The following is a 10,127-nucleotide window of genomic DNA, read 5'->3' on the forward strand; positions in this document are numbered from 1 at the left end:
AAAAGAGGTTGGTCCCAGGAAGGCGGTATAAAAGGTGGGCCGTGGCTTTGGAGGGGCAAGTGCTATCCTAGGAAGACCAGTGAAGAAAGTAACCCCAGCAGAAGCCAGAGACCCTGGGGTCCTAAGCGCTGGGCCAAACCTGCCGAGCCAGGACGCCCCTTGGCCACGCCCACTCAGCCCCGGGAGCCCGACCCAGGGGTGGCGTCTCCGCCCCGCAGACCTTCGCACCCTCGGGATCCCGATCCCAGTAGAGTACGCGGTCGCCAGCGAGACGGGCCAGGCACGGGAGGGCGTCCGGAAGTCATGGGTATGCGGGGGGTCTGGGGCGGCTCCTTGGTGCTGCTGTGTGGAACGGTAAAAACGTACATCACAGCCCTTCCCGCCCGTCCTCCGCACTGGGCCCGGGAGTCGCCTGGGATCTCTTGCTCGGGTCAGTCCGTCCGCTCCGACCTTTCTGAATCGCGACCCTGCCCGATCCTCCGCCTGCAGAGGTTCTGGTCCTGGCCAGATACCGCGCCAAGAGAGAGGACGAACTGAGCCTGGCGCTCGGGGACGTGGTCCGGCGGGTGTGCCGGGGGCCCACGAGGGGCTGGCTACGCGGAGAGCTGGGGGACCGCTGTGGCCTCTTCCCGGAGCGCCTGGTGCAGGTGAGCTCGTGCAGGGAGCAGGCTGGGGGCGTTGCGAGGCTCCCCGCTCTGGAGCTGGGGCCCTGGACATGCGTTTATTCTTAGGAAATTCCAGAAGCCCTACGAGTTACCGGGGAGGTGAGGAGACCACGCTGCGCGCGCCGCCGACGTAAGCTTCCAGGCCGTTCACCCGCAGGCCGGAGGCTCAGGGACCTCCCGGCTGTAGGAGGGGCCACGAGGCTGGCTTGCGGCCTGTGATTGGCTAAGAGGACAATGCCCTGCCCGAGGGCGTGGCCTGCGGGGCGTGCTCGTGCCTAGCCCCTCCCCCAGCCCAGAGGATCTCCCCGCGCCAGGCTCCAGACTCAAGTCTCCCTTTCTTGTCCGTCCAAGGTGACGCCAAATCTCGGGTCCCGCAAAGATGGTGCAAAGTGAACTTCAACTACAGCCCGGAGCAGGCGGACGAGCTGAAGTTGCAAACTGGGGAGATTGTGGAAGTGATAAAGGAGGTGAGGGGATGACCAGTGAGAAGGCTCTGGGAAAGGGAATTGGACAAACGCGGGTGGGCGGCGAGGAGGAGCAGGAGGAGGAGGAGGAGGAGCAGGAGCAGGAGGAGGAGAAGGGACGCGGAGACGGGGAAGTGAGGTGACAAGAAAGAGTGGGTCTTCGGGCGGAACCGAGAGCATAAGGTTTCTAGAGACCCTTGGCGCGGAACCAGATGCCCCTGCGTCCTCCCTCTCCCCAGATTGAGGACGGCTGGTGGCTGGGGAAGAAGAGCGGGCAGCTGGGAGCCTTCCCGTCCAACTTTGTGGAGTTGCTGGACAGTGGGCCCCCAAGTGAGACCTGGAGCCTGTGACCCTGTGACCCCTTTGATGCCCTCCCCTGACCTGTGGATTAGCACCCCACTAACCTCGCTCTCCCCACCCAGGCCTTGGTAACACAGATCGGCCTTCAGTCGGCCCTGGTCCTCAGCAGCCTCCCAAGGTAAACTGAGTCTGAGTGCGACAGAGGTGGCAAGCCCCCCCTGGGGTGATGAGAGGCTCATGTTGCCCTCTCTGCCCCCACTAGCTGGGCAGCCTGACCTACGACAGCCCTCCAGACTACCTGCAGACAGGTAAGCACCCAGCCAGAGAGGTCCCCCTGCCCCCAGGCCGGGCCAAGGGAGGAGGGAGCCCTGACGGAGCCGGCTGGCTGCAGCGATTTGTCCTTCCCCAGTCTCCCACCCTGAGACCTACAGGGCCCTGTTTGACTACCAGCCGGTGGCCCCCGACGAGTTGCTGCTGCAGAGGGGGGACGAGGTCAAAGTCCTGAGAAAGGTCGGAGAGGGATGGCCGGGGGAGGCCCGGGGAGGGGGTGCTGAGGGGATAGGACCCAGGAGAGGAGCTCGGGGGACCCGGCTCCGCTCCCTACCGGCCTGTTTCTCTCCCAGACCACAGAGGACCAGGGCTGGTGGGAAGGAGAGTGTCGAGGCAGGAGAGGTGTTTTTCCAGACAATTTTGTGCTCCCACCACCCCCCGTGAGTACGAAGCTGGATACTTAGGTGGTGGCAGGCTCCTCTGGACAAAGTTGGGTTTCGTGGCACTCACTGGACAGAGAGAAGGGCATGGGACTCCCTAAAAGCCACTGAGAGATAGGGTACTCCTTCGACCCCTCTGGAGTATCACCCCTAAATGAGGGTGATCTAGACGTGGGGAACCCCTCTTTGGATTCTAATACTGCTTTTCTGCCTAGGTAAAGAAGCTGGTCCCACGGAGAGTGGCATCTCGGGAATCAGGTGGGTGCCTGGGGAGCCTGGGGTTGGGGGTGCTCTCTGGGAAACCCACCAGTCCAGGGGCCCATGAACATATGCATTTCTCCCAGTGGTTTGACTCCCCATGGGAGCTCGCTTCTCTTGGGTCAGGGTCGGGTAGGAAGGTGTGTGAATGGATGTGTAGGTCAGTTTGTAACTGTTAACATGTGAAGGTTTCGCTGTGTGTCTTAAGAGGGTGACAGTCTATGGATGGACCGGTGTGAGTTCACGAGACTGGGTGTGTGTTCGTGTCTTATTAGTGTGTCAGTGAATAGCTCTGTTGTGTGTGTCAGTAAAGATGTGTCCTTTTATCTTTCAGTGAAGTGCATGCCCAGAATACATGTTAGATTATTAAAATAGTAGGAACCAGGCCAGGAGGCGAGTGCTTGTAATTTCAGCACTCTGGAGGCTGAGGCAGGAGGATCATGAGTTCAAGTGAGTTTGAGGCCAGCCTAGGGTACATAAAGAGATGCTCTCTGGGGCCGGGGATTTAGCTCAGCAGTTTGGCGGCCTGCCTCGCAAGCGCAAGGACCTGAGTTCAATCCCTGGTACCACACACACAAAAAAAAGATGCTCTCTCAATAACCAAGCAAAGGGCTGGGGATTTAGTGCAAAACAAAAAACAGAAATCCCATTCAACCCATAGCAATCTTCCTTCCTTAGCCTCCTGAGTGCTGGGATTATAGGTGTGGGCTATCGTGACTCAATTTTTACTTTTAGTTAAAAAAATTTTTTTACTAGTATGTTTGCCAAACATAATAAATACATTCAACGTTGGTTGTATTTTCTGGTTTTGTTTTGTTTTGAGACAGGGTCTCACTATGTAGTTCAGACTGGCCTGGAACTCACTATGGAGCCCAGGCTGGTCTCAAACTCACAGCGATCCTCCTGCCTCAGCCTCCCAAGTGCTGGGATTACAGGCGTGTGCCACCACGCCTGGCTTTATGTGCTTTTTCACTTTTTCCTCTTTTGTTCAGCCCAGGCTCACTCAGCAGAGCCATTTGTTCCCTCACCTTCACCCCTCACCTTTCAAATAAACTTTGGAACCCATAGCAATCTTCCTTCCTTAGCCTCCTGAGTGCTGGGATTATAGGTGTGGGCTATCGTGACTCAATTTTTACTTTTAGTTAAAAAAATTTTTTTACTAGTATGTTTGCCAAACATAATAAATACATTCAACGTTGGTTGTATTTTCTGGTTTTGTTTTGTTTTGAGACAGGGTCTCACTATGTAGTTCAGACTGGCCTGGAACTCACTATGGAGCCCAGGCTGGTCTCAAACTCACAGCGATCCTCCTGCCTCAGCCTCCCAAGTGCTGGGATTACAGGCGTGTGCCACCACGCCTGGCTTTATGTGCTTTTTCGCTTTTTCCTCTTTTGTTCAGCCCAGGCTCACTCAGCAGAGCCATTTGTTCCCTCACCTTCACCCCTCACCTTTCAAATAAACTTTGGCACTGTTAAAAAATAAGTAAGTAAATTCTTCGTGGGAAACTGGTACATACGTATATATCGTATCTTGATTCTTTTTACTTCCCCCTCCTCTCCTCTTTCCCACCTTCCCCAATCCTCAGATCCCCTTGCCATCTCCACAGTCTGTCTTCCTAGTTCCTATTATGTATCTTTTATTTTGCTATTTAAATAATTTACACTTTGGGTTTCTCGTATAAAGAGACCAGGCAATATTTGACTCCTTAACTTTCCTTGTCTGATATATTTCACTTAGCATTATAGACTCAGGGTACATCTGTTTTCCTACAAATGACTCAAATTTATCCTCTTTAGAGCTGAGTAATACTCCATTGAGTATTTATACATCACCTTTTCTTATCTATTCATCTGTGGATGGACATCCGGATAGGCCGCTTTTAAGATGTAGCTGTTATGAGTTGTGCTGCTGTAAACTTGGGTACGCATGTATCGCTGTAATATGAGGCAGGCGATGGGACCACTGAGCCAAACCCCCGGCCCTTGATTTGATTTTAGTAGAGCGAGAGGTGTGGGTCTCTGTTCACTACTCTGCATGTTTTTCAAGCATGTGTTAAAGCATGTTTCAAGGCTTTTTTTTCTCCATTTTGTTTGTTTTGTTTTGTACCTGGGATTGAACTCAGGACCTGCGCTTGTGAGGCACCACTGCCCCCTTGAAGATCAGATGGCTGAACATTGTGGGGTTGTTTCTGCATCATCACTTCTGTTCCTCTGATCAGCGTGTCTGTTTGTGAGCCAGTTCTGGCATTAGATTCTTTCTTTGTACTGTATAATATCCCCGCTGGGGTATTTATCATAATTTGTCTAGTCTCCTGATGTCAGACATTTTTATTCTATCTTTTTACTATTTCAAATAGCGCTGTCCTGAACCTTCTTGTCTCTGTCTTCAGGTATACAGAAACAGTAGCATCCCTAGGGTATAACCTAGGAGTGGTGGTATTGCTGGATTGCATGATAAGTAAATGTTCAACTTTTATGAGATAAAGTCTAATTGATTTTCAAAGTGATTCTATGCTTTAGCATTAGTGTCAGTGAGTAAGGAAGACCCTGATCTATATCCTCTTGCCTAGCATGTGTGGGGCCGAGGGCAGTGCTAGGCAAGTGCTGTACCCCTGAGCTAAGTCCCCAAGAAATGAAATGAATGAGCTAAGTCCCCAAGAAATGAAATGGCGTATAGACCATAATTTACTGACTGCTGGTCAAAATAATGTAAGGGAAAGATTGTTAGACTGAAATAAAGCAAAGGTCTCTTGTATATATACTGTGTACAAGAGAGAGTGAAATGCTGAAAAAAATATATATACACCACAAAGCAGAGTACCTGTATCGATATCAGACAAAACAAATTTTTTAAATTTATTTTTTTATTTTGGTACTGGGGATCGAACTCGGGTCCTTGTGCTTGCAAAGCAGGCAATGGAACCACTGAGGTAAATCCCTGGCCAAAACAAATTTTAAAACAAGAAGACCTACTAGATTTGAGAGGGCTGGGAGTGGTGATGCATGCCTATAATCCCAGCACTATGGGAGGCTAAAGCAGAAGAATCAAAAATTTGAGCCCAGCCTGGCAACATAGAAAATAATAAAACTTTTAAAAGGGCTGGGAATATAAATCAGTGGAAAACATTTAATCCTCAGTACCACAAATAAAATAGTTAAGATGGTATGTTTTATTTTTTACTGGATATGGCTGAGATGAAAAGAATTACAAAAGAATACTCTGAATAACTTTTTTTTTTTGGTACCGGGGATTGAACTCAGGTCCTTGCACTTGCAAGACAGGCCACCAAACTGCTGAGCTAAATCCCCAGCTACTCTGAACACATAATTAGAAAATTTTAATTAAGTAGATAATTTAAAAATGTAACTCACCAAAACCAGCTCAAGAATCTTAGCCTGACTCTTCCATAACCACTAAAGAAATAGTTTAAAAATCATCCCATACTGAAAACAAAAAAAAGATTATATGAATTTACAGGAAGATTTTACCAGCTTTCAAAGAGTATTCATATCTTATATAAGATGTAACAGATGGTAAAAATAAGACATGTATTTCTTAGCTCCGTGTGGGTCTGGTATAGGTTTGATGAAGAGAATGAAAAGAAATGCAAAAATCTTAAACACTGAGGAGGGCCAGGGATTTAGCTCAGTGGTTCAGTGGCCTGCCTCGCAAGCACAAGGACACGAGTTCGATCCCCCGTACCGGGGAAAAAAAAAGAAACACTGAGGAGGTACTTAATAAACCATGACCAAGCTGGATTTCTTCCAAGAATGCAAGAGTAGCCTAGAAAGCTACACACGCCATTCATCACACATTAAAAGATTAAAAGAGAAACCCCATATAATCATTTCAAAAGAATCAGATGAACAATTTGGAGCCAGGTGTGGTAGCTCAGGCCTATAATCCTAGCCTGGGCAATTTATCGATTTAGCAAGACCCTGTTTCAAAAATCAAAAGTAGCCCGGTGTGCTGCCACACACCAGCAGGAGGCTGAGGCAGGATTGCCACAGGTTTGAGGCCAGGCTGGACAACATATTGAGTTGAAGGCCAACCTGGACTACAGAGGGAGACCTTATCTGAAAAAGCCACCCTCCCTGAATGTTTGTCTGAATGTTTTGAAATGATTGAAAATTTAAGGGTGACTTAATTTCTCTGGTCTCAGCAAGTGGTGCATGGGGAAGATGAGGAGCTCCGGGAAAGGGGTGGGAGCTCAGGTCTGGATGGCAAGTGTGTGATGCCGGTGGGTCTCCAAGTGGGGTACTGAGAGAGCCACTGGATTGGAGTCTCGAGTTCAGGGAGGAGGAAGCGGGTAGAGAGGGAAACCTGGGAGTTACTGCTCATGGATGATATTTGAACCTGTAAAACTGGGTGAGATATCAGAGAGTAAATGAGATAAGAGAAGATGAAGTTTAAGGTTAGATTGATTGGAAGGGGAAAAGTTGTAGCCGAGTTCTAGCGAGAGATGAGATCAGAACCAGTGAAGCACCCATGGGCACTAAGGAGGGGACAGGTCTTAGGAGAGTGGACAAAAACCTAGTATGGGAGCTGGTCGTGCACACCTCTAATCCCAGTTCTCTGGGAGGCCGAAGCAGGAGCAATCCCAAGTTCAAGCCCAACCTGGCTTGACAACTTGGTAAGACCCTTCCTCAGAATAAAAAAGGGCTAGAGATGTGGCTAGCGGGTCCCAGTACTGAAAAAATAAAGCAGGCTATGGAACTAGCTCCTGCATTCTGCCCTGATAGCTATCTGCTAGGTGGCCTTTTGCAAAGCTCCCATAGTTTCCTGAGGCCGGGTTTCTATAGTCAGCTTTCTACAGTCTGTGGTGATTCTGTCCACAGTCCCCTCCCCAGAGCACACACTGATGGGGCCAGTGACTGTTAGGTGGATGGATAAGTGAACGAATAAGCGCTTTCCTACTCTTGTCTTCTCAGTTCCTACCAAGGAACCAAAGAAACTGATGGCCAGAACATCTCTCCCTACTGTGAAGAAGCTGGCGACAGCTCCCTCTGGGCCTAGCAAAGCCAAGTAAGTAGCAAGTGGGGGTAGGGGAAGAGTGGTACAGAAGTGCCCCTCCCTGCCCACCTGCCTTGGGGCCTGATGGGGATGTGTTCCAGGACACCCTGTGGGGACAGTCAGAAGCGCCCCTCCCGAGATGCAGGTAAGAGCTTTCTTCCTCCACTGGGTGGGGCTGGAAGACGGATAGTGACCTCTCTGAGGGACAGACATGGGGAGAGCCTGGGGCTTGGGGTGGTTCCCTCAGTTCTGCTCTCATAGGCTCCAGTGGCAGCTTCCTCATTGGGGGTCCGGGGCAACCTGGCAGAAAGCGATCCAAAACTCAGGCTCCCCGGCAACACTCTGCACCCAATCAGGTGAGAGGCCGAGGCATGGGTGGGTGGGGTACTAGGCAGAGGTTGGTTCCCGGAAGTGTGGTGGGCAAGGGAGAAGGATCCCAGCCAAGGGGAACCAGACTTGACCCTTGTATGTATCCAGGCCTCTGCTGAGACCCTGTCCCCATCACCACAGGGGGGAGATCACAGCAAGCTGGCAAAGGCCCCTTCTGTGACTAGAGCCCTGACACGGGGAAAGACCGCTACCAGAGAGAAGACGCCACCTCCAAACAAGGCCCCCAACCCAGAGAAGATCCCAGCTTCTGACAAAGTCCCCAGTCCAGAGAAGACCCTGACTTTGGAGGACAATGCTTCCATCCCAGACAAGACCCTGCTTCCTGACAAAGTCTCCACCACAGAGAAGACCCTGCCTCTGGACAAGAACTCCACTCCGGAAAGGGTCTTTTCTGCGCATGCGGTTCCTGCCCTAGAAGTTCCCCCTAAGGATGAAGCCCTTGGCCAAAAGGTGGCCCCCACCCTAGAAGAGCTCATAACCCCAGAGCAGGTGCTTCCAGAAGTCTCCCTGGGAAAGTGCACTCCATCCCAGTGCCTCTCTCCTGAGGAAAACCTGCAGGGGTCGGGGTCCCAGTCCCTGGTGGCCATGGGGGCTCAACCCCAAGCAGAAGGGGCTCCCCTGCAGACTAACTCCTCAGAGAGATGCTGCCGTATTTCCCCGTTCCAAGGGGAGTCCAAGTCCCAGCCAGGATCAGTGCCTGCCCTTGAGGAGGTCTGCCCCCTGGAAGAGGCCGCGGCCCTCCGGAAGGAGGTGCCTGAAAAAGAGGAGTGTACCCCAAAAGACTCCAAAGAGGTGGCTCCCAAACAGCAAGTAGCCCCCAATTCCCAAACTCCACAAAGTACCAAGCAGACTCCAGACCCCCAGGAGACTCCCGCCCTCCACTCCTTGGTTGTGGAAACCTCTGGAAACGATGGAGGAGACACGGACGTGATGTTGCTAATGCACGAGGTGACCTCGCTCAGGAGCGCGCTGGAGCGTCTGGGGCTGGAGCTGGAGTGAGTGCGTCGGGGAGGAAGGGGATGGGGCCGGCGGGAGGAGGGGTGCTACCCTCACCTGGGCCTGGTGTCCGCAGAAGGAAGCTAACTGAGGTCTGGGAGGAGCTGAAGAGCGAGAGGGAGAAACGCCGCCTGCTGGAGGTGGGTGGAGAGCTGTCCTGGGTGGGGCTGGGGCCGGCCGGCCCCCGCTCTGACGCCCTCTCCTGACTAGGTTCAGATGATGCAGAGGACCCAGAAGTCCCCAACCAGGGACTCCAAACACGCGCAGACGCAGACGCACTGAGAGGACCATCGGCCCAACGAGGAGGGACGCCTGGCTCGGGCCACCCGCATCCTTGCACTCTTACTTTGGGACACGCAAGAAAGTAAACTGCTTGGAGGAGCCGAGTACGCCTGGTCTGTGTGGGCGGGGCCTGACCGCGGGGCCTCCGCATTCTTGGCGCGCTCCCGGGCACATCTGGCCAACATGTGGCTCCCATTACCGTTCCCAAGGCCTGCGCGTCTATTTTTATCCAGGGGATGGTGGGGGTTGGGGGTGAAGGGAGTCAACTTCGGACGCCAGCCACTCGCTGGAGACGCTGGGAGCAGGAGGGGCCAGTGGCCGGATACCGGGATCCTGCTGAGATGGGGAGGGGCCACGCGCACCTTCTACCCGGTCTGGACCCCTCCCTGGCGACCTGTACGTCCAGGGGCCCTCTCGGCCTCGACGTCAACGTCACGGGCCCCAGGCATAAATGGTTACGGGTTACAATGGGGTAACAGTACCTTAGGGTTAGAGTCCCCAGGCCCGGTGCGTGTGGTCACAAGGATGCATGCGCCGAGGGCACAGTGGGGACAGGGCAAAGCGTGTCCAGGTACTTGGCGGCAAGGAATGCACTTGTGAACAAGGTGTGAGTTAGTGTGTGCGCGTCTGCCTTTCTGCATCTGTGAAGGGAGCGCACGGGTGTGTGTGCGCGGCTGGTGCTGTGACCTAGTTGAGTCAGTCAGGGACTCAGCCCTGGGGACCCCTAGGGACAGCGGTAACTGAGGGAGAGACCGAGTCACTGGGAATGCAGCTTTCACTGGTCACCGTTTCCAAAAGAAGGTGGCGGCCTTGCAGGCCCCGCCCCACCCCCCACTGCCAGAGCCTTCGGAAAAGATGCGGAAGGGGTCTCCGAAGGCAGCGGTCCAGCCCCACAGCACCAGGGGCATGCGGGGGGGCAGAGCCAGTCCTAAAGTCCCCGGGAAGCCCTGGGCTCAGCTGCAGTCCGCGGCCCAGGCCGCCCGGGCATCAGTAATAATGAGCGCGGCCCAGCGTGCTCGTGGGGCCGGGGCCCAGCAGGTCTGGCTGTC

At 53.1% G+C, this 10,127-nt stretch overlaps 1 protein-coding gene across 5 annotated transcripts; it reads left to right on the forward strand.

Annotated features, from left to right (window-relative positions):
- The first annotated feature begins 24 nt into the window (after window positions 1–24).
- Window positions 25–9,282, forward strand: Sh3d21 (SH3 domain containing 21). Of its 5 annotated transcripts, none has more exons than XM_010625805.2 (16): window positions 25–307; window positions 490–647; window positions 732–795; window positions 1,017–1,132; window positions 1,369–1,459; window positions 1,552–1,607; window positions 1,692–1,737; window positions 1,839–1,939; window positions 2,053–2,139; window positions 2,355–2,397; window positions 7,329–7,422; window positions 7,512–7,555; window positions 7,672–7,766; window positions 7,921–8,795; window positions 8,873–8,936; window positions 9,007–9,282. In XM_010625805.2, exons 1-16 carry the CDS (start codon window positions 304–306, stop codon window positions 9,076–9,078), a joined length of 2,010 nt encoding a protein of 669 aa, XP_010624107.1. In that variant the 5' UTR covers window positions 25–303; the 3' UTR covers window positions 9,079–9,282. The 5 variants fall into 5 exon arrangements, with proteins under 5 accessions (XP_010624107.1, XP_019063264.1, XP_010624108.1 ...); XM_019207719.2 differs by having other exon boundaries at window positions 8,876–8,936; XM_010625806.3 differs by lacking the exon at window positions 25–307 and having other exon boundaries at window positions 484–764.
- Window positions 9,283–10,127: the final 845 nt, after the last annotated feature.

Source organism: Fukomys damarensis, unplaced genomic scaffold (genome assembly GCF_012274545.1).
Source record: "Fukomys damarensis isolate Sample0158 unplaced genomic scaffold, DMR_v1.0_HiC HiC_scaffold_23, whole genome shotgun sequence".
In the NCBI taxonomy this organism is placed as follows: domain Eukaryota; kingdom Metazoa; phylum Chordata; class Mammalia; order Rodentia; family Bathyergidae; genus Fukomys; species Fukomys damarensis.